General features: G+C 37.3%; 1 protein-coding gene across 2 annotated transcripts in view; it reads left to right on the top strand.

The window, feature by feature from the left end:
- NRG3 (neuregulin 3) overlaps positions 1-24,920 on the top strand; it is a 332,572-nt gene that overhangs the window by 131,692 nt on the left and 175,960 nt on the right. For both annotated transcript variants that reach the window (XM_050976465.1, XM_018911016.3), the window contains exon 2: positions 8,082-8,211. In XM_050976465.1, the coding sequence (XP_050832422.1) occupies positions 8,082-8,211 (130 nt within the window). The remainder of the gene's footprint in view (positions 1-8,081; positions 8,212-24,920) is intronic.

Here is a 24,920-nt window from a genome sequence, read left to right as displayed (position 1 = left end):
AAGCAGTGTGTGTGTAAATTAAAAAGCTATGTGTGATTTACCTAATGACTGGCATTGGAAAATGCTGGCCAGTAAAGCTGAGCAGTTTGTTGTGCTGGTAGTAAAGACAAAAGGATTTGCAGTGTGTGAAATTCTGGCAGTGCCACATCAAAAACAGGTGGAAAATTGTTCTCCTTACCTGAGAAAAAGAGCAATCCTCTGAGGTAATCCATACATAAGGACAGAGCATTTCAGACTGAGGGAACTGTTGCAAAGGCACTTTACCTTGTCATGCCCATCCACTTTCTGGATGGGAGACTGAATTAAAAGAAATAAAGTGAAGGAAAGAGATTTAAAAAATAATGCATAATTTAGAATATATGGGTTTCTTTGTGAAAGGAAATGTGGAGAGTAATTTTAATGCTTCATAGCCTGACTTTGCATGTCCACACAACAAGGATGTCAGAATTATAAATGGAGTAATGAATAAATTTTAGATTGCATGCCTTGAAAATATGCAGGAGCTAGGAGTTAAAATAGCTTTTCTTATTTCCCTTGTTTCTAGTTAATGTACTGTTTGACCTATTTCAATTCCTTGGAGAAAGAACATCACTGCCAGTCAAACAACCTACTCATATCTTCTTGATACTTAACATTTTAGTGTAAAAATACTAATTATTTCCCCATATAACTAGAAGAATTCTTTTATTCCATTAGGTATCTCTCTCTAAGCCTACAGTGCCTTGGTGGTGACTATAAGAAGTGATTTATTAAATGTTGAAAACACAGTGCTGGGTAGCTCCTGTACAACTTTAGGAAATGGTAAATGGTCCAGAAAAGGAATAAACCTTAGAACATTGATCAGGCCAGTGTCCCTGCCTTCTGGAGCCATTGGCCTCTGTTTTTCCCTTTTGCTGCTGCTTACCATGAAAATGGATAAAATCACACATTACTCTTGTTTCCAGAAGAACTTTCCTATCCCATATTGTGGAAGGATGTGCAAATGCAGATGGTTCCAGATCTGTAGCTGAAAAAGTGTTGCTGCCCAGTGAGGAAATCTGCCAGCTGCCATTAGCCATGAGACTTCCTCCATCAATTCTAGCATTTCTTTCTTGAACAAGAGCTGGGCAAGCTAAAGTCCCTGCATGTTCTAAACAGAAATATTTGCCTTCCAGACCTCAGGTTTCTGACATTCCCTTACTCTCCTCTGAACCTTACATCTAAACTCCCACCCCCACACCAGGTTTCACAGGCAGAGGGAAAAAAGAAGACAGCAGTGATATAAGAAATAAAAAGATCTGGAGGACTGTTAATTTGTCTTTTACTACATGTAACAATAATTGTAACACCACTTTTATACTCACGTTGTAGCAGTACTGAATTATTCAAGTCTTCTAGTTTTTTGTGTTTTCTTCTTCTTGATGAGGGTGTCCCTTTTTGGTGCGGTTGTGCCGTCCAGTCTCAAAGGCTTTTGGTGTCTCCAGAGATGTCAATATGCTGGGATGGGTGGGACTGCAGGGGTCAAAGAAGAGAGAAACCTTGGTGGGGGTGGTGGATCCACTTCTGGCACAATCTCTATATGCTGCTTTTTCACTGATTTCCTCTATTAGCATCTTTTAGATCAGTTAATAAGTCCAGCTGAAGCATAACTGAATGCATTTGATTGATAAAAGCACTCTGTACCCAGAGAGCCCATCAGAGCTGTCATAACTCAGTTTCAGAGTAATTCTTCACTTTGAACACTAGAACCTTTCAGAGTCTTAGTCACTCCTGTTTCTTGGGCTCCTCGACACCGAACTTCTGGCCCTTTGTGTCTCACAGGGCTCTCTCCCGAGTCATTTCCCATTTGTTCAGCTTTCCCTGGTTTCAGTTGGAGCAGCACAGGAGAATGCAGGCTCTCATGTGCAAATTGCCCATACAGAGATGAATTTCAGTGGTGTTTAGGGTTCAGAATTGAAGTTCTGGCAGATGTGATCAGATATTACATTTCAAAGTGATACTGGCGTCATTTCCTTTTCTGCTTTTGAGTTTGTTATGACAAAGCATTAGGTGGGCTACATTCTTTTTAGAATTAATGCTTGAATTAGTTTGATTTTTTTTTTTTTTAAGTCGTGAAAGTAAAGGTATTATTTTATATTTCAGAGCTTTTTGCATCAAGTAAGTAACACATGATATTTGCTAATAACACACTAGTAACTTGAAAATGCTTCCATATGTTTTTCAAGAGATGTATTAGTACTTGTGTATAGTGATTTCAAACTGCAAAAACATTTAGAAAATGTGAGCAACAAGGTCACACTTAAAGAATTAATTCAGGGGTTGCTGACGAGGGAGCATGTGTGATTTTTGGAGACATGACTCAGTAGTCTCTTCTGGAAGCATTCTGTGTTGTCTCTGCAGTTGTGCAGGGGGTGCTGTGCTCTGGTGAGATGGCAGAAAAGCAGCCTGGGAGGATGAGCTGGTTGAGTTTCTACCACATGAGCTTTCTTACATAATCCTCCCAATGAAATGCCAAGGGAAGTCACCTGGGCTGCCTCTGGTGACAATTCCTGCCCCCACCCCAGTCTGGCTGGGAAGCCCACACCTGTAATGACATTGTTTTGGTGCATTGGCTGAGTTTTCAGTTTGTTGCTAAATTATACAGATTTGTTCATTTGAACCTGGAGGATAATAGAAAATCTTTAATGAGTCCTATATCTGTAGCACAACTTTGTTTTATGTCATGATGCAATCCAAGTTTTCCAAGTGTTATTGGATTAAATACAATTTTCCCTGGCACAAAAATGGCTATGGGGTAGCTTCTTAAATAATCAACATCCAGAACTCTATTGCTTGTTTATACAAAACTGCCTCTCGAAAGGCAAAAAAATACTTTCCATGTTTTTAATTAGGCTTTTGGTTTTAATAATATATACATATATGCAAAAGAGTTCAAGTAAGTTCAGAATAACAAGTCTGTTATTATTTTAAAAACATGAAGTTTTCTTCTTTCTTTTTAATTCTCATAATTTATTACTAGAATGTTTAAATTTAATTATTCCATGGCTAAGGCCAGCTAGTGTTCAGGTAGCACTGATAAAGCAAAATCTCTGCATTTAAAATGGCAATGTCTAGAATGTTTTCTTTGTAAATATCAACAACCTAAGAAAGAGCTAGCATCAGCGAAGGCTAAATCAAAATAAACCCTAAATATTTATGGTTTCCATTCCTTCTGCCTTAATGAATATCTTCCTAGGATTTGGTATTTTCTTCCCCTACCCACCTCTTGTTTTCCAGGGCCAGGAAAGAGACTCTCTCACATCTGAGAAGGAAGGAGTTTTTTTCCAGTAGGGGGAATAATGGTGGCTGGAGGGTCTGACCTCCTTGTTTGTCATTGTCCTGGGCTTGGTGAACATTTCACATGTAGATTGCCCTCTCATTGTGCATTTTGTAATCAGTATTGTTGCTGTTACTATAACCTTTTATTTCTCCTTGCTGTTTCCAGTAAATCACTCTTATCTCGACCTCTGATCTTTGCCTTTTGTGTTTCTAACTGGAGAGGGAAGAGGGGAAGCACTAATATGGGAAATAACCTTCCTAAACCATGATGCTTCTAAAAGCACAGGAAAAAAATTTTTGTTTCCATGTTTTTTAAGGTTCAGTGAGTGAATAAACAAAATCACATCTAAACTATTCTATATGTAAGTTTCATTTCCTGTGCAAGACTTTTTCTGTTTAGGGATACCAGGGATAATTCTGAGCTATCTGGAGAGAAGCACTAGATGACCCTATAGGAACTTCAGGGAACCCTGCTTAGACTGAATCATTGTAAATATATTGCCATTGTCTTCACCAAACACAAAATTTAACTCATTATATTCTATTATCTGACATTTTATGCTGCCTTCTTTGAAGAATGCAGTAGTGCTACTGGAGTATATTGTTAAAAATGTTGGGGTTTCTTAAGAAGGTATTTTTTGATAACTAGAGTTACATTTTTAGAAGCAATTCAGTTGCCTGTATCTGGCTTTTTTTTTTTTTTTTTTTTTTTTTTTTTTTTTTTTTTTTTCAGTGTGTTTAGAAATGGGATCAGGGATTTAAAATAAGCATCTTGCTTTTTTGGTGCCTCGGTAAGTAATGGTTCTCTGGGACATGATCAGTTATAAATGGATAAAAAGATAAAGGAAAAGCCAGTTTGCATGTTGATACTGAATCTGTAAAGCTGGTAATACCCAGTGGTAGTCCAAATATGCAGCATTTAAAAAGTCTTTTAGTGTGTGAGAGCTGGTGTTAAAATGAACCGTGTCTTAATATTCCTTGGTGGAAATGCACCAAGCATTTGCCTTGCCTGTGTTAATGACTCTGCAGCTGCAGAGTTTGGGTGCCTCTCTGCTAGTTCACAAAAGTTATACAAGGCCTTTCCATCTCTTGTTCTCCTGGGTCATTTTTCTCCCTGCAGCAGCTCATGTTGTCTGCCTGGAAAAAATGTTGGCAGTGAGAGCCAGGGAGTGTGGGCATCATTTACAGCTAGCATAGGAAAGTTGCTTTGTTTGAGATGTAACCAGTAAAATCTGTTTCTGAAGCTGGAATGCTGCAGGACAGATGTGATGGATGGGAATGGCTGCTGCTGCAATCTGTGCAGCAGCAGCTGCCCTGAATGCTGCTGTTTCCCAGGATATTTTAAATCTTGCATTCTTTCTTTGCCTGCACTTTTCCCTGGCAAAGAGTGCCTAGAATTTCTTTATTCCAACTTAGTTGGAAAGATTCCAGCAGAAATCAATATCCCCTGCTGCTTTTGCATGAAGCACCTGGCCACGTGGCAATTAAAAGAATTAAAAACTACCTTAAGGAATATGCACTGAATTCAAGGATATCTGAATGCTAAACAGAAATTCCCCTTTGTATTTATAAACATTTGGGACAGTTCCCACAATCCCAAAGACTAAAAAGTTCAAAGACTAAAAATAAATTAAGGAGCTGTATTATTCAATGTTTTTGAATGCCTAGGTTTTATTAGTTCTTTTTAAAAAATCATTAGAAAGTCAAACATCACAATACAATGGTGTTTATTTACCAGGCTTCTGAAGCTGTGAAGGACAGTTCCACCTGGGAAAAGTCAATTCAGTATTTGGTTAGGAGTAAAATAAAACAAGACACAATAGGATTTATTATTTATTAGATAAAGGATCAGGAAAACTATGTAGTCTCTACAGTGTTTTCTGTTGTTTTGTACTTTCTGTAGTTATGTTTAGAACCAGTTTTTACGTTTTGTTTTTATCAATATTTAATGAAGCTGTAGCAGAGTTTGTGAATGCAACATAAAACAACAGCAGGATTGTAACTTTTATGAAACTCATGTATGGGATATGTGAGTTTTCTCCAGCAGAAAGAACCCAGCAGCTCCAGGGATATCTAGGATATCAGTTGTGACACACCTTTGGAATGTTGGTGAATGACCTTTGAGCTCAGACACCTGATCTCTGCAGCCAGGGATCTGGGCACAGATCAGCTCTAGGAGTCCATGTGCATCAACCTGGAGTTGCACAAATATTCCAAACCAGAAAAGACTCTAACTGAAAAGTGACTTGTAATGGGATTAGTTATTTAAAACAGAAAAAAGTTACCAATTCTTGAGTATTTTTCAACATTAAGAGTGCAAATCAAGGAGCTGCCATAAGGAGCTGCCAGCATCGTTACCTACAACTGTTGTACTTAATTTGAAAGGTGAGGGACAAAACACAAAAGAAAAGCTTGAGATTGTGTCCAAGTGGAGAAAATGAAGTAATGCAACTTGTGCCCATTTATAAATAAAACACAAGGATTGACTAATATTAAACAGAGGAATAATTAAAATAAAGTGGAACAAAACTTCTAAAGAATCTATTTCATCTAAAGCTTGAAAATGCTGACCTTGGCAAGGTGTTCTTGATTTAATGATGGTAGAAGAGGAGTCTCCTGCACTTCAAAGCTGTGCTCTGAGAATTCACTGCCTCACTGCCTCAGCCACCCCGGGTCCCCCTCCTTTTGCTCCTGTCCTTTGGGAGCACCTCAGATTCCTTTGCTCTGTGTACTGTACACCTTCAGAAAGGTGTTTGCACAGATTGCTTCCTCAGAGCAGGCTCACAAATGCAAGTGGTCTGTTCCCTGGATCAAGCTGAGTTTCTGCTCATCAAACAGTTTTCCTTAGCTTTTGTAATTACCAGGAGTGCTTTCAGATAACGCTACCTTCAGTTTTCCACATTTTAAAGGGGTAGGACTATGACTGGTTACTCAGGTTTGTAGTTGTTTTTTGCCTAATCAAGTTTTAAATGGTCATTTTAGTCCTCCTGGGTAATACTGACCTTAAAAAATAATTGGGCTTAAAAATACTTCTTTTCTATGTGAGGATTTTTATTTTTTTTACATTAAAGCTGATCAATCTTGAAATGCCAACAGTGAGATGCTAGTCTCACTTATAGATCTTTGCTTCTATAAACATCTTGTATTGTCTCCAAAATTCAGCTTGATACATTTCAGTTCAGGGCTTGCTTGCAAACATTAAAAATATAGTTTCTATTTGGCCTGCATCTTTTTTGTACGTGCTGCTACTGGGGACAGTGGCACAGGCTTTTGTTCTGAATCTGTAATAACAATTGAGGAAAGACTGTGAGAGTTTATTCCCAGGATATTTTTTCTCTCCACTGAAAACACTAAACTACAACATTTTCTCTCTGGAAAGGAAAAACAAAGAAGTGTTGCATACAAAGAATAGGACGTGGATTTTCTTATTGTTTTCAAATATGTTTTATTATCTTTATTTATCTTCTGTCATTTAGTCTGCATATAAGGAAAACTTGTAGAAGAGTTTTATTAATAATATGCTGAGAAGAAAGAGTGACAATTTTTTGGGATTATCTGAATATTCTTGCAGAACTAGTTACAAGTATATTGTTATAGGTTCAGTATTTGGTTTTTCAACTTTGGTGTTAGTTTGGTGGATATTCAATTATGAGCAAAGCCAAGTTGAAGTGTTTGTATAACTTTGAGTTTGCAGGGTTCTGTATCTGTTGAGCATTGCTTCATTTATTTGACAGCAGTCAAATATTTTGTGATAGGCTGTGTGATATACAATGAAATGTTCTCTTATCATTTCAGTGTGTATCAGGTCCTGCAAAGTGATTAGGAATTTAAACTTTTCGAAGTAAGATTGAATAAAAATAAAAATTGAATAAAGATTCAACCATGGCTCTGTGGAAATAATAATCTACTTTAAAAATCACACTTTGTTAGACAAAACCTTATCATAGTGAAGAAAATTAAAAAATGTGTCAGTCAGGCATCTTCCTCTGAAAATTTCACTTTATTGTTGATTAATCCAACTGGACTGGAAAGGTTAAAGAGTTTTAGAAGAAGACAGTAATGATAGTTCACCCTGACATCCTACTGTCAGTCTATTCCAAATCTAATTATCTAACTAAATATTCCAAAGGTGCAGCCAACAGCTCTACTTGTAATCAACCCTTTAACTGTGTTTTGGGGGTGGGCTTGCATACATCTGCAGATGATCTGTGTGAAATGGCACAATCATTGGTACATTGCTTGTGTTGGAGTTTTAGGCTGTTCTTTGTGACTGGTGATTCAAATTAGTGTTGAACTTCGGTGTTTGGTGCTTTTTTTTCCTCTTTCATTATAGTGGGTTTTTTTTGGTTTTTTTTTTTTTTTAAATTTTTATTAAATACTTTTGCTTGGTTTTTATGAAAAAAAATGTATCTCATTTCAAGCCGTATTTTGCAGTAGTAATATGAAAATATTGTTTTGGTTAAAGTACACAAAGTAGGTGTCTTTACATTTGAGCAGGGAAACCTTGGAAATTGCTTGTGGTTGAGAAGTGGTTGAGATCATGCTCCAACCTTGCTGCAGTCTGGTTTGTTTTTCTGCAGGTGTTTCTTGTGAATCTTTTAAGAGACCTGATTGCAAATAATGCTGTAGTCAAAGGGAGGTTGGCATGCCCTGTGCTTTCCATTTCTTTTAGTCTGTGTTTGATGTCACTGAGCCCAGTGTGATCAAATTCATTTCCCATGGATGCAGGAACACCCAGTATTTACCCTTACAGCCTTTCTTTGCTTTGCCTGTTCTCTCCTCAGACACCACAACGTATTCCACGGAGCGCTCGGAGCACTTTAAGCCATGCAAAGACAAGGACCTTGCCTACTGTCTGAACGAGGGGGAATGCTTCGTGATCGAAACCTTGACGGGATCCCACAAACACTGCCGGTAAGTCACCTGCCAGAAAGTGCCACAGAGGGAGGCAACCCTTAGGGAAAAACCCCAAACATTCAGGTGTAGAATGTTGGAAAGCAATGGAATTTTTTTCCTTCAGTTCGACTGCATCCCTCGCAGCTGGTGGGATTTTTACTAGTCTATGGTAATCATAAGTAGAAATACGTAGATACAGGAAGCAACATTTTCATCTTTCCATAGATAAGAAAAATCTTCAATATTCTATTTTCTAGTCACGTAAGGATTACTGTTTCATTTAGTTTTGTTTTTTACATATGAAAGTCCTATGTTCCCCTACATACCAGAAGCATTCCTTTATTTTCGGTACTCCAGCTAGAGTATTTGACAATAACTGTCTGTACTGTTAATTGAGAGAGAGGAAGGGCTAGTAGATTTAAGAATTAGGGTTTCTTAAGTTGAATTACTGAAAGATAAAATGGACTAGGTTAGCCATCTGAACCTGCTCTGTAGCTGTTGTACACTTTTATACTCCTGAACTTTATGTGAGGCCACCTTGAGTGCATTGGAAAGAATATCAGAAAAGAAAGCCAGATCACTTAGTAGTAGTATTATTATTTAGCTATGGAGGCCAGTAAAAAAGAGTGTTATGCAGAAGGAATACTGCCTTATCTTCCTAAAGATGAGGATTTTAACACACATATCCACCAGACCCCCAATTATTTAAGCAATCTTTTAAAGAAGAGCACATTTCCATTTTGGACTACTCGTGACCTAATTTACTCCTGTGATACTGTGTATGGCACACAAAAGGTGTATCTGAGATACACTTGTATCACTTGGGCACTCATATGCCCAAATTCTAGTCTGAACAGCTAAATGTATGGAGAACTCTAACATAAATAATAAAAAGTGTCCAGGACAGAAGGTTTCCTGAAGGATTTGGGACTTGAGCTGCTAAGTCCCAATAAAAGCAGGAAAAAAAAGTTGCAAAGTCACATGTGCCTGGCTTGAAAATGGAAATTTATGAATTCAAAGATTGGTGAAATTCTGCTTATCATCAGAAGAATATTTCCAAGATTTTCACTTTTTTATACAATAGTGGTGATTTTTCCCATTCAGTTGTGTATGGTTCAGTGATCATTCATTTCCCTTCTTTATGTTTTTATATGGCATGCTTAAATTAAATATTATGATTCATTTATTTTGGAGTAGTCGTGTCTCTTTTTGCTTCCATCATAATATTACACAGATTTTTTTTTTCCTCAAAGCAGATAAGGTTTTTTGGTCTTTCTTAGAAATGTCATGAGCTGTGAAAGGAATTATATCACTCAGTTATTTAAGTGTTTCTCATAGCATATTCAAAGTGAACAAAAATGCTATAAAATAGCAGAGAAAAATGGATGTATATGAGAATTTTTAAATTGGCTGATAAATTTAGTAGCTAACCTCTTTAAACAGACTGGTTTTGTAAACAGACTGGTTATGTAAACATTTTAAAAATTTGCAGGAGATATCTCTTAAGAGCTGCATTCTTTTCTTTTCTTTTTTTTTTTTTTTTTTTTTTTTTTGGTTTTTTATTTGGTTGGTTTGTTTGATTTTTCGGGTTCCTTCCTACTGTCTTTGCCAAATTCTCTTTTATTTCCTGTAATTCTGATAGTGCAGGCTGGCTAATGGTTAGAAGTTTTCCACCCAACTTTCCCCTGTTAAGTCAACATTCTGGCTTGCTGGGTTTTCATTCTCCCCAGCAGAGTGACATTCTTCCAGCACCTTCCTTGTGTTATCCTTCCCCAGGGAAGCAGCAGTATCTCTGGGAATCCCTTGGCTCCCGTGTGTTTGGGGTTTTCTGTTGCCTGTACAACTTCCAGGCACCAGTACATTCTCTGGGAATTAAACATCTTTTTTATAGTGGGTAGTTTGAGTAGTGCAACACCAAAACACCCACAGAAGGCAACAATTTTCATATAGCAAAAGAAAATACATTTTAAAATTTAAAGGGTGATTAGTTGGTAGTACTTTGTGTAGTTTTTTGTAAGGACCTTGGACACTGCAAGAAACAGTTGTTCAGAATCACTTTTATACTGATAGGTTTGTCATTAATGGAGAGAAATCTCTAAAATTGACCCTTAAATGCTCTACCTTGGTAGACTGAGGTATCTTTGTCAGGGTCAGTGCTGTAATGAGTGGGATGCAGGTGTTTTTCTGTCTGTAGCCTGTAACAGTGCTCAGAAATAACAGCCAGAATGTACACATATAGAAAAGTAAAATACTGATATACTGTAATTGTCCAAATTTTTACTAGGGTATGGAATTCCCACTGCAATCAAAAAGAATTATTTGAATACAGAATTGTGAAGGCTTAAAATGGTACTTTGTTCTTGGAATCAGGCTGCATTGTATATTCTCACTGTGAGAGTGATTTTGCATCTGTTCTGGGAGCAGAGCACCAATTTACTGAAATGGGAATTTGCTGTGTGGAACAGCTGCAGGCAGAGGACCTTGGATGAGCAAAATCTCTTATCCCACTTGGTCAGGTTTGAAGGGTATTAGTAGATTGTCTTCTTAGAGAGTTGTGCAGTTCTTGTAGTGTGTGCATTTCTAAGGATAAGAATGCTAATTATAAAGGGACAGAAAGAGAAATGGCTAATTTGGTAGCAATTAATAAATGTTTCAGCTACACCTTGAACCTCTTCTGTACCCTCATGGCCCATCCTGGCCGTGCCAGCAGGGTCACCTGGCAGCTCAGGCACCTTCCAGAGGTCACAGACTCCGTGGTGCTGCTGCTGGAAGGTTGGCACGTGCCCACCTCCTGCCTCTGGCTGTCAGGGGTCACGTTGGCACTGGGCTGTTGTAGGGCTCTGGCTCATTCCTGTCCTGTGGGGCTCCTGCTTTGACCCCACAGCTGTGGGGAGTGGGACCAAGGTGCACCCTTGGCCCCAGGGAAGGGGGCAAGGAATGTTGCAGGAGGCCACTGGGAACACAGGAGATGAGGAGGGGGTCAGAAGGAGCCTTGATTATGGGTCTTCCATTCCTATTCACTTACAGAAGAGTGTCCTGAAGTCCTGAATTTCTTTTTTTTAATTTAAGTTCCTTTTATTCTAAATTTAATTCTTATTCTCTAATTCAATTTTTTATTCAAACTTCTGCATTTTACTCGCTATCTCTTGGTGAAAAATTGCCTGGGATGTAAACTGGCAGGAGCTCTCCTGCGTGGTTAGGTAACAAACAAGATCCACTGGATGTTTTGTGCTATTTTAAAGCTGTGACTTCAGTGTTTATTTTTGTGAATGGTTTAACATGAGCTTGTTTTAAGGTCATCGGCAGGGAAACTTCATATTTAGCTTCTCCATATGCTTAAAATTTTTCAGTGTTGCCACCTTGAGAATTTAAGCTGAATGGTGAGGGTGCCTTAATTTGTAATTTACACCAAAAAAATCAAGTACACAGTCAACTCTGACACATCAGTGTTTAATGGGGTATTATGTAATCCATGCTTTAAAAAGACCTGTTCAAGTTTTCTTTGTACAATTTTATTTAAAATACCCCATCTCAAGTAATTCTGGGTTCTGTGGTTTTTTTTCAGTTTGGCTTGTGGGTTTGTGGTTTTTGGCTCTTTTTGTGACTCCTTCTACATTTTGTTTTCTTTTTTATTCCCTGCATTTTCTTTAGATAACCCATTTAAGACTGGAAAACATTGGTTGAGTAAGTGGCTAAAACTTTTGAGGGGAGAAGAGGATTGTACTTTTAAATTTCTCCTCTGAAAGAAGCCATTAAGAGAATTGTGTATGCACAGGAAGTCTTGGCGCTGGTGATGAACTCTGATGCACTCTTTATAGCTTTGGGTATGTTTGATAAGATATACCTTTCATCCTATCTTCCTGTCCTTCATCTCTCCTTCAAGCAATAGAAAGCCTGAGTAAATTTTCTGACAATGGACAACTTGACCAAATTACAGCAGGTCATACAGCAGCATCTGAAGTGTGCTACTGTGGTTACAATCCCTGAGTTTTCAGATTTCTGGTTTTGATACTTACATGCTGTTCTGGTGAATTCTGAGTTTGGTGATCTTGCTCATATTTATGCATAAATTTTCCATTTTTACATTTAGTTGATTAAAGAAATTATACCAGTTTTCTCAGCTTTGTTTAAAATCTGTCACAAGAGCAGAAGGATTGAATCCCCATTTAATGAAAATCTAGTTTGGATAAATGTTTATGTACTGTCAGGTTTTATTGTGAGTCTTCTGCATAATAGTAGCTGTAATCCAGGCATAGCCCTTGCTGTCAGTAGAAGCAGGAGAAAGGGATCAAACAGATGGGACTTCAGAACAGTTCTGAGCTTGGCATATGATATGTGCACTTAGCCATAAGTTAAAAATCTAAAAAACTAAGAATATAATTTCCCTGATTTAGTTACATGGCTTGTTTTCTAGGCTTTGGCAGTCTGACCTAGGTGTTTTAAAACACCAGCTACCCCCATTTTGTGCTTTCCCCTATCTTGTATTATGCTGACACTTTTCAAGAATGTGAACCCAGGAAATAATTCACTATTGAATACATTAAAAAAATCTCACTCATGTCATAATATTCCAAGCACAGTTTCATCAAAATAATCTCTTGTATAAAGATGACAATGTAACATACAGCTACAAACTTTTAAAGGAGGGAGAAGACTGTGCTTGGAATTAAGGATATTTTCCATGTCAAGGGCAATTAACAGAGCTCCTGTTATGAAAATTATTGTTTTATAGGCATTTCTGTCTTTTTTTTAAATTGGAAACCATCTTTTTTTCCTTGTATAATTTTAGGTATTTCTTCTCCTTCACAAAACAAGCAAAGACCAAACCAGAAAACACTCCCCAAACCCAAAGCTTTTCTGTGAGTTCTCTTTCAAGCTCCTGCCCCCTGAAATAGCAGGAAGAGGTTGTGTGGTTTTGTTGTGACATACCTGGTTTCTTGTTTTAAACCATTTTAGATATGAACTGTGAAGAAAAATGGTTCATAAAACTCAAGGTGAAATGGTGTAAAGTCCAAGATATCTGTAGGACTCTTACTTGTTACCTAGGTATTTTAACTCTTTTAATTTTATCCAGTCTCATACAATTTTTAGCGTTTGGTTTCAATTTTTTTTTCAATCAACATATAAGCCATGAGTTTTTTTAATTGGATGCATTTATTTAGAATAAAAACAAAATTAACTGATCCAAATACCAAATTTCACCTATATAAAATCAGTGTTTTTTCAGTAATCCCTATTCTTTTTCTACCAGTCCTCTGAAATCAAACCCCTTCAAGTCTGATATTTGGTATAAGAACTCAATAAAATAACAAACAGGTTTTTAAATGTAAATTGAGTCTTTTAAAACCTCCCTAGATAAAATAGTGCAGGAACACATGATATGATATTCACATGAAACACAAGAACATCTGATTCATGCTTTCATAATTTAACATTCAGAAGATAGAGGCTCTTGAGAAATCTTGTCAAAGTACTTTAATTATTAATTAATTTTGACAGTATCAACACTCCATTTTACAGTGCTTTTTATTTACAGATTTCCCCCCTAGATTCTTGCATGCAGCTTCTGCTGTAACTTCTATGGTAGAAAACACTTTCAGCTTGCAGAATACATTTGCCAATTTATGTCTTGTGAAAGCCAGTTACTTTCAAATAGCTGCAAAACTAAGGGTTTAATGCAGAAATGTAATAGTTTTCATATCAAATATCCTGCCAGATATTTTCCTTCATGTGTTTACAGAAGATCCCCCTTCTCACACAGAAGGTTTTGGGTACTGCAGTAAGCCAGTGTTTTTTACAGTTGTTGCTGCTCCTTCAAGCAGCTCTCCACACAGAGGTCACTGACAGAGCCATTTATTGTCCATTTACCCCTCTAAAACATCTTCTGAAAATAGTTTTGTGTTAGTTTTAGTGCTTGGGGGAGGATAAATTAATTTAGCAGTAAAATGAAACACAGAATGAGAGCTTTGTACTTAATGATAGTTTAAAGTTTCTATTGCATGTATTCGTAGTATTTTAGGTCTTATTTGCTTTCTGCTGAGCACCTTAGGCTAGACATTCTAATGCTTTTCCTTTGGGAAAAAAAAAATTGATTACTAACCAGTGAGATTTCCTGGCTCCATTCCCATCTTTTGAAGTCATGAAATTTATGCACCTGCTTAGGGTTGTGGTGAAGATGCATTTTTTCAGCGGGAACAATAAGGTAAAAGTCATAATACTGTACAGATAAAAGGCATGCCCAGATAATTAAATTCCACTCCAATTTAACAATTCACCTGTGTTTCGATCAATTTAAGCAAATATCTATGAAAGCAACATAAAAATCTTAGTTCCACTTTGTCTTGTTTGAAATGCTTGTTCAAATTAATATTTTTTGGAAGAGGTTGAGGAAATAAAGGAGAAATTGTGTAGATGTGCATCCAAACTAAATGTTGGCACTTGAGAAAATGAGTGTGTTTTAAACCTGTGTCAGCATGCTGTACTGAAAAAACATAGAATAATTGCTCTTTCCCAGAGTAATAAAGACTAATGTTAATGTTGTCAGGTAATGTAAAGTATGGGAGAAGATAGTTACAGGCTTAGCACATCCCCTGTTCACATTTTATTTTTTTTAAAGCCACACATCTGTAGTTCTGAGATAATAGCATGAAATTAGGCAGTTAATGCTTTCATTATTGTAGGTACAGAGTTACTTCCCAGACATAAGAGATACATATCCTTTTATAGAACAACCAGTAATGTGAGTGAAACAAAAATATTTCTGGAAGCTTTAAGTAAACTGTCATTTTCTCCTGGAATTCTGGAAGAGAAAGAGGCCAAATTCAGCTCCCTTGGAATTTGGCAAGATCCCTTCAGTTGGTTGAATCAAGAGTTGGGCTGTAACCTGGAATTTGAGAAGGGAGAAGTGATAAATGTAGTTGCCAGCTCAGCAGCTGAGATGGCTTTTTCTTGAGGCTGCTAATAATGCTTGGGTGTCTTCATTGGCACTTAAGTGGGAGATCAGGATCCAGTGCTGTGCTAACATTTATTTCTGTGTCTCAGTGTCAAGAATACTTAAATCTGGTGGAACCTTTCAGTTTTGTCACCATTTTTCCTGTGTTTCTGAAGCTGTATCTTGCCATCATAGTTTAGCAAGGCATCCTGGTTGGGTAGCACATCTCCTCTGGTAGAGATGAGTCAAATCCATTCTATACAAAATACAAACTTGTAGAGAGCATGCTGATCTGTTAATAGGATAAACTGCCTCAAAACTGCCTCCTGCTTCCTAGCTCTAAAGCAAAATAAAGCCATGACACATATGAAAAGCTACTACTCAGTACATGCTGTCTGAAACTAAATACAGGATTAAGGGGTATATCCTGAAAATTGGAAAACCACAAATTGGTTAAGTCCTTCCACTGCAAAGGAATGCTCTTTCAAATTATAAGAATTGGGGGTTTCCCCCATTATTTTCCAAGACCCCAGTGGAAAAAGGTTTGTGTAGCTTTTATAGTACCCACAAAGAATTCGTAGAAAAAGAAACCATACCTTAAAATGTATGGGTGCAAATATTGATGGCATATATTGTATCTTTCTTGAAGCTAACATATGCAAATATTCTGCCATCAAACTCTGCTCTTAAATTAACTTGGAAATGAGTTAGGTTTGTTGTTGTTCTTACCTCCCTTAGGCAAGAAGGAATTTGTGAAGTGCATAATGCAGACATCTGAAATCTCTCATTTAAATTCTCATCCCTGCCAGTGTCTTAAGTACACTGAAAGCAAGAGCATTTCCAATCTAATCCTATCTGCAGACATTCTCCCTGAAGATCTGGAAAAAAATCTCACTAGAAGAAGAAATAAGCTCTGGACAATTGAGTCCTTTAAATAGAAATATATGCCAACTATATCAAAATGCTAAATAGCAGAACTTTAATCCTCCAGCACTCTAGATACATCTGAATGAGAACAAATGAAACCAAGCACCTGTTTCCTCTGTCCTTTACTGCTAAGAAAGCCCCTCCTGCTCTCCCAAATAGGGAGAGGGGAAGTGAGGCAAAAACATGTGGGTTCTGTAATGTTGTGTGAAGTGGGGGACCTGAAATCAGACAGGCAGGTAAACTCTTTTCTGTGTGTTGTACTGAATAGATAAATATTCTGGTCCTTATGCTGTACCCATAAATGTAGTGTTTGAATTTTTAATGTATTCCTTGAAGGTATTCCAGTGCAGAGGGGTGAACTCTTTGGGCAACCTGCCAACAGTATATAATAAGCAGCAGATTTTGATAAAGTGTCTTCAGAGATAATACCAGGAAACACCTTTTGGGCTGTGTTTGTTTTTTCTTCTCTTTTGGAAAGAACTAGAAAGTTCTCATAGCATTGCTTTTAAAATGCTTTTAAAATGCTCACTCTTGTAAAACTCTGAGCACTCTGTGTTTGAATAATAATGATTTACAGCAGTGGAAATGTTTGGTACACTGCACTAAAGTTTTTATATCCATCTCATTTTTGCAAGTAGTGCACAGTAGAATATTTCCTAAGAGAAGAAAATGGACAAGATAGTGGCAATATATGCAGCATGCTAGCAAAAAATAGACTATATGAATTTTAAATAAAGCACAAAGTTAATTCATTATTCATGATGGATAACTGTAATATGTGTCAGGATGAAATTTCTAGTAAATCTTATTATTTGCTGAATCAAGATGATTGTGCTCTTGTCCAGAGTGACTTGTTTTTTTGTGTAGTTGGATCTGCTCATGATGTAAACATAAGTCAGAAAACAAGATGCTGCCTATTGACAGAACTGGAACTAGTTTTTTATTTTTAAAAAAATTCCTTTACAGAATTATCCCAAGTGTTGTGTTTTGTTGGATAGAAGGTAGAAGGAAAACACTGCTGTGTCTGTAGCTGCATCTTTAGTTTTTTAATGGTTTTCAAAGATAAATTTCCCTGTTCTGGATTTTGTCTTCCCACATTTATTTTTATTTTTTAAATAATTGTAATAATCTGTAATCACACCACACATTTTATGAAACCATACAGATCACAGCTCTCAGTCATCCCAAGTGCATTCATTCTGTTAAAATGTTCATTTTGGCTTGCTTGTCTGGCATTTTGTCATAGATGTCTAGCAGTAATCTGAGGCTCACCACAGCATACACAGAGTTGCTCTTAATCTTTTAATTATTTGTTCAGTTAAATCCCTTTCTGAACTAGATCCTGGCAGTGTGTTCTGAGAGCCATAGTGTCCCCACAGTCTTACAGGAAAAATTGCCACTGTAATCCAGTTTCACCCCAAGCATTCTCATTCTGAGTTGATGCAGCATAGCAGGGAACAGTGTTCTACTCCTCTCTTGGTGAAAGTCCTTGTGGGGAAACCGTATTTTCTCCAGCAGAGAAAATTAATCAAGATTAATTTTGCTTAGGGATTAGGTGGTGTAACCTGAAAAGAATTACGTGGTAATTCTGGGACACAGTTCTTAGGTGCAGAGAGAACTCTGCAGCATTACATGACAGAATGAGCTTAGATCATTTGGAAGAAAACATGGATTCATGCCTAATGAATCATTGTTCACCAAAGGATCAGAGTTACATAATTATGTAGTACAAAAGAAAAACCACAGTCTCAGCCTTTTGCTACTTGAAAATGTTTGCAGAGTAGCCAGGAAGAAGGCTTAGTGTCTGTGAGTGGGCAAAGTTCCAGATAAGCTTTTCCAATATTGCTTGCCTTGAAATGCAGCTATTCTTATGGTAAAAACCAGCAAGATGGAGTACCCATCAGTTTTTTTCACCAACTTAGTCTGTTGACATTTCTGAAAACAGGCAAGTAATATGTGTAAAATAAATGTAATTTTTTTCCCCTTTGTAAATAAAATGTAAAGACCTTTATAGCCAAAGTGTTGTACAAGCTAGAGCTGCTAAAAAACTGACTTGAGTGGGTTCTCAGTTTACCATTGTAGTTTCCATATTAATTACTGAAACATGTAAGCTTTTGCAAGTCTTTTTAATGCTTTATTAGTATTTTGTGGGGAACAAGGAGATGGACATATTTTTCTTTAGCATCATCCTTAGAGCATAGATGTTAGTTTGCATTATATTTCTGTTGGACAAAAGTGTCAATAAATATCTTTATTATCATCCAAAAAGCCTGGATATGCAAGTGCCATTCTCCTTTCAATTTATGCTCAGCTGGATAACAGGGAGGTCTGATGGTCATATGAAAAATTTACAGTTATGAGTCCTAAATGATTAGGCAGTGTGTATGTAGCTAATAGGAACTGTGTTATGCTTTATAATAATTAGGTACTTGATCATTATTTCCTTTTAAAAGGTGTACAAGTGTAAAAATGAAAGTCTATCCATTTTCTTAGAAGGAGTTTCTGGAGTTGGCACTGTGCTGTGTTTCATTGTGCTGGAGAATTCTTGATCTTTTTGTCAAAATCCAGAGGTACATTCTGGGATAGCTGTTGGAAGAATCTGTGATATGTTTTAAATCTCACTGGTTTGCTTCCTTCTTCTTAGCAATGACTTAATCCTGAACTTTTCAGGAAAAGTTATCTGCTCCTAAAATAGGCAACAGCTTTTAACCTCTAATGATTATTGACCAGCTGACATTTATACTTTCTGCCTGTCCTCTTTGAATGCGGAGTCAAAGTTCATTTGAAACAGTTGTTTTGCCTTTTTGACTGTCTTGATATTTAGACTGCAGTAAATCTAAGACTTTGAACCCCTTCTGGTAGAAGTTTGCACTTGCCATGGGGACATCTTGATCTCAGGGAATCTATAGATCAAAAAAACAGTCACAGTCAGAGATTTCCATGCACTCCAACCCGTCGTTGACTTCTCTGTGTGCCTAGAATATCTTTATGCCATAACAACTTCTTTATAAAATAGAATAGTTTGTATTATTACCCCTCAAACACACAGCTCTGGTAACTTTGTAAAGTGAACTTATTGACCAGCACAGTAGTGTTGAAGATTGGTGACTGAAACATGTTTCAGTGTTGTCTGATGGACAAAATTAGGAGGAGCCATCCAATATCTGTTTGGACAGCCAAGCTTATTAGCTGCAGTTTGACCTGATGAATGGTTCTGAGGTGGGTCTTTGTCTTGTGGTGAGCTGGATGTTGGTTGTTAAGGACTGATGGCTGTGCAGGTCTGCTGGGGGAGCTGTCTGGTCTCTTGTCACACAAGGGGGAATGCACATGCTGCACTGCAGGTTGCTGCAGTGATTGCAGTTTCCTCTGATGTTACGTTAATCTGAGCCTGATCAGCGTCTTAAATACTCTCTAATCACAGCAGTATCTAAATAAATAATGAGAAGTGGCTTTTAATGGAATAGATTCTATATGTGCCTACAGTCTTATCTTGGACAGTAATATTTGAGGAGCTGGTCCTGTAGCCTGTTCCCATTTATCTGTTAGTTTCCTTTTCCTAGTCTTATAAACCAATCTGTCAAACCAGCAAGGTCAGATGTAAATCTTCATGACTGAGGACTTCATTGTCTCTTGACTTCAGATTTTATAGATACTTCTGTTTACAGGTATTATCTTCTACCTCCTGCTGGAACTGAATCCTTTGTGATTGCCATTTCGTTGTCTTAGATACGATCAAGCAAAAAAAAAAAGCATCCTCTATGCATATAAACAAACACCAAATCAATTTTCTGCTTTTGTGTTTGTCTCTTTCAGGATCTGCTCTTAAAAACAAACAAATGAAAACAGGGAAATGCCTTACTTATGGCCTCTTTTAAGCCTAAAGGGTTTTTATGAGTTTTTTTTTGTTACCATTGGGAGCAGTCCATCTAAAATGGTTTTGTTGATCAGTGAATGTACTGCATGGCACTGCTGGTTAGTCCTGGGTCAGTAGTGCTAAGAATATTCTCAAATTTGTATTCCATTCAGCCCCACTTGGATTTGCTATAGCAGGAGCACAAGTCCTTAGTTCAGCTCAAGCACCAGGGTTCCACATTCCCAGGTTCTCTGCATGGCATGGTTTTCCTTACACTGTGATACAGTAGTGAGGATGGAATTCTGCAGCCATGGACAGATCCAACAGTAACTACTGAGTGTCTGTGCCTCTTATAAAACCAGGCACATAAACCAGTACAACCCAATATTTATGAAATACTTGCTTTCTGCTGCTGTCAACACTTACTAATTACTAATGCAACTATTCATTACTTGCGAATAGGGTTTTTGGGTTTTACTGTAACTAAATAATAGCTCTTTATATTCCCTGTGACAAATCATGATGAATTAGTGAACTTATCTCCTCACCTATTTCTCCTCCCTTTTTAATGTAAGATATTGCATATGATTCTATGTTTTAACCTAGATTTGTATCTGCAAAGGAATTTCAAAGTACTGCCCTTGATTTTTACACAAATACACAATTCCACATCAGTGTGCAAAGTCTTTAGTTTAGATGTTATTTCAGCAATAGAACATTTATTTGAAATAACAATTAGAACTGTGACCCATAAATATTGGGTGAAGCCAGTGACTGACAGCATCAAGTGAAGAATATATATTGAACAGAAAACTGTATATGCTGTTATGTAAACCCATTAAATATATTAATTGTTTAAAATACAGTTAAATATATTAGTCTTAATTATGATACTGACTTTCTTGGAAGTCCATGGAGAGAGCAGCTGATTGACATATTTATAGAAAACACAAATCCACCTCGTGTACAGGAACAATTGTTAATGTAAAAGCAAATAGCTTTTTTTTCAGTCACTTGACTAGAGGGAAGTTTGCTGTGAACAGGACAGAGACTCCTGCAGAGCTGCAAAGAGCCATCCAGTGGGAAATGCATTTTGAGGATGTTCTTTGGACTTTTGTCATTTTAGACTCCCAGTAATGATGTCTTGAGATATCATCTCTTTGTTGATATGCCCTCCTGAATAAACATAGTAATTACTGCTGTTCAAATAGCAAATACTATCTGAGCAGCAATCCTATAACCTCAGTTCATGTTTCAAAACAGATAAGGAAAGTTTTATCTTCAGCAATGAGGAGCCAAAAGAGTCATTCAGCACATTTGTCTTGTTATGTCCCCTGATCTCCTGAAACCAGCAGAAAAATTTCACTGGAGTGGGCTTCACAGTATTAATGATCCAACAGGATAAATTATATTTAATAAAGATTTTCAAGTCCAGGAATTGACAAACAGTGGAAAAGAAAGAAAGAATCAAGGAGGGCATTTTTCTTGATCTGGTGTTAATTTTACAGTACTCACAAGCTTTCAAAGATTGGCTGCTGTATTTTGAAGCGCAGAACTTGGATACATCACATAGTGATAAGTTTCTGTTGGTTTAATATTTTAATATTCTGTGGTTTAATATTTTAATATTTCTCCATGCTATGTAGATAGCATGGAGGAATATTAAAATATAAACAATATGAAAAAGCAATGAAAAACAAGGTATCAAAATATATTGCACATAAGAGCATTTCCCTTTTCTGAAGTACATATGTGGAGCTGCAACAAGATCTCATATGCTGGAGAAAATTTCATCCAATAGCTCTTTAGCCATCCAAAAGTGATCCAGTTACTCTTTTTTATCACACTTTATCTCTTCAGAATTCCTTATGTGAAAAGTAATTCCTAAATTTCACACTTCAAACTCTATAGTGAAGTGACATAATTTCAGTAATTACTGAATGTCTTAGCCTGAAGAAAGATTAAGTTTTCCAGAGGTTTAATTTAGCATAAGGCAAATGTTTTAATATTATACTTTGTCTTAGCAATAGGAGAAATGCTGAAGTGGATCTTGTGAGAGATTGCTGGCTAAATGCAGTGTGCTTGGGCATTTCTGTGTCACACAGCTGCCTTCTGGACAGAGGGGCTCAGAGGAGCTCCTCTTGACATGTTCAGTTTTAGGTGAACCTCCTGCAGACCATTCCATGTGCTCACTCCACACATGCTATTTAGTGTTTACACTCATGCTTTTATTTTCCTGAGTGGTTTTGTCCAAGCCATTTGCATTTTGTCCAAGCCATGGCCCTGCAAGCACCCACTGGGCTGTTGAAAAGATAATCATTTAATCTTGGTCCTGTGAGTCCAAAAGCAGTACATGCTCAGAAGAATCAAAGCCTTGTCAATTATCAGGCTATCACAGTGCACTTTTGGAAGATTTTTCATGGCAGGTACAATATTTCAGCGTTGGTTTTTTTTTGTTTGTTTGTTTGTTTTTGTTTGTTTTGTTTTGGTTTATTTTTTTTTAACAGAATTAGCAGCTCAGGTAATTAAGCCTACATTAGATCAAATGAATGAGCTCTGAGAGTGATGTTAAAAGCTGAAAGTTTGTCAGCCTGATTGTAACAAATTGTTGGTCTGACACATAAGGTTAACAGCAGCTAAAAGCTTAGAAGGGAAAAATATCACTCAATCCATGGGAAAATCCTTTAATGAAAAGCTTTGCTGGGCTCAGGTGTATGAGGGAAGCAGGGCACGCACCAGAGGACAAAGAGAAATTTTGACTTGATATTTAAGAACCTTTAAAGATTATAAAACCCCCAAATGTACAAAATTTAATTAGAAGCTAATGATTTGGCTTTGTGGGGAGCTGAAGAGAGCAGAATTGGGAATTACTTGTTTGAAATGACCTTGCTGTCAGGGTTTCACATAAGCTGTTAAATGCATGCAAAGAACTGCCACAAAATCAATGAAATAAAACATTGCAGTGGTCCAGTATGGAAGCATAAATTACCATTTTAATTTTCAATCAATAAGAAAGCAGATATCCCTGAAGCAGTAAAACATGACCTGCACACAGATCTTTGTGGCAGGACAAAAGAGAACACAACAGATAGCCATAAAACTCTCAGAGATGTTTTCAAGAGCAATTCTGGCTGTATCAAACAGGCAGAACAATGCTGGTTCTGTAAAATCAACTGATCTGCTCAATGAATAAAGGAACTTTCTTCATAGTTTGTCATTTTGCAAAGCTTTTTGACAGCTGGTTCCAGAATTTGCATTGGATCAGACCAACAGTTTGTTACAATTAGGTTGACAAACTTTCAGCTTTTAAGTTTGTGGGTCTGGGCAGCATTTGAAAAACCTGTCTGGTCTAGCCCTGAAAAGGTGTCAGGATGGTGCTGCCCAAAAGGCACTAAAGAGGGAAATCAAGGAGCACAGGGAACTTTATTGTAGGCCATAGTTTTACACGTATTTAGCCTTGATTGTTGCCATAATTATTAGTTTATGATAGTGTTTAATGTCTTGCTTGAATGAGTTAGACTATTTTTGTGGAGAAGGTAAACTTGCATTAGAGTAAAATCTGATTGCTTTTCAGTTTGAGTGTGAAAGTAAGGGAGCCTGAAAATCCCAACCCATTGATACCTTGAGTTAACTTCAAACCCTATTTTTAGGACAGTGTTGAATAAGTGTGAATTGCTTTTGCCTGTGTTTCCAGATGGTCAGCACACAGTTTGAAATGCTTTAGTCACTTGGCTTATATTGAAAGGCTTCTCTGAGATCCCAGTGTTTGGTTTTGACTGGAAGTAATTTAATGTCTGAATCACAGCTACAGAGATCTGAAGCTGAGCAAGAATTCTGCACGTGCTGTAAATTGTAACAGCACTGTAGACTGTTTGCTCATCTCATTAATTCTGCTTTCAAGATACCATAGAGGCACCAAACAATTTAAAATTTACTAGCAGTCCTGATTAACTGGGGAGGTCCCAGCTGACTGGAAGGTTAAGTGGGAGAAGTTTGTGGCTGGCTGGAAGGACCTGGGGTCCTGCAGCTTGTAACTAAAATCAGGGTGGAAAACAGCTGATGTGTGTAGGATCAGTGTCACCACTGGGGCTGTGACACAGAACCTGCAGCTGCTGCAGTTTCCAGAGAATCCAGCCCCTGGCACAGGCTGTTCAGTTGTGGCAGCAGCTCAGGGGAGTGATGGAATCAACAGATTTCTGCTCATGCTAAACCAGTGAGAATGTTTGTGATGGGGGTGCTGGATCCTGGCTCGTCAGCAGGATGAGGGGGGTCTTGGTGAAATCATGTAGGTAAACAGGACTTTGTGGGTTAATGAAAGGGCTCGTAGTTTTGTACTGTGTGTTTATTTATGTATTGTGAAGCACCTCGCCCATGTGAGTTTTTTGCACAGAATTTCAGATTTGAATGAAGCCAGAATGAAAATAAATGCAAGTTATTTCCATTTATCTGATTTTTGCACCGATTCTGCCCAACCGAGGAGTTAGCATAATTTCTTTTCTGGGACACAAATCTGTCCAAATGACACAAATCAGTCATAAACTCACTGGAGCATTCAGTGTATCTTCCTGACTTTGTAACAAAGCTCAAAACAGAGTGACAAAGATGGATGTGACTTCATACCCTGGAATTCTACCTCTAAAGGGATCATGTGGTTGTGCCTATAATAGGATCATGTGACCTCTTGCTTCTGTCAGTGAAAGTTCTTTAAAGAACTTCTTGTTCACATTTTTGAAATTGAATCTTTACATAGCAGAATTAATCATTTGTGCTTTTATTGTGAGCTGATTTGGCCAAATTAACCCTTTGTGATAATCCTAGTGTGGAGCTTATGCTGCTGAATTCTTCCCATCCTCCCTGCTAGGACAAAACAAGGTACCTCTTTCCCGAGCATGTTAGTTATGAAAAATAAGAAGAGCTAAATAACTAGTGAAACAAAGTAGAAGTTTAGGGAGGAATTTGCAAACCCTGAAATTAGTTTTCTTCTTAGATTGCTGATTTTATGATCACTTCACCAGT

The sequence above is a fragment of the Serinus canaria genome, chromosome 6 (assembly GCF_022539315.1).
Source record: "Serinus canaria isolate serCan28SL12 chromosome 6, serCan2020, whole genome shotgun sequence".
NCBI classification, from domain to species: domain Eukaryota; kingdom Metazoa; phylum Chordata; class Aves; order Passeriformes; family Fringillidae; genus Serinus; species Serinus canaria.
Note: the sequence above shows the minus strand (reverse complement) of the source record. Positions and strands in the feature narration are given on the sequence as shown.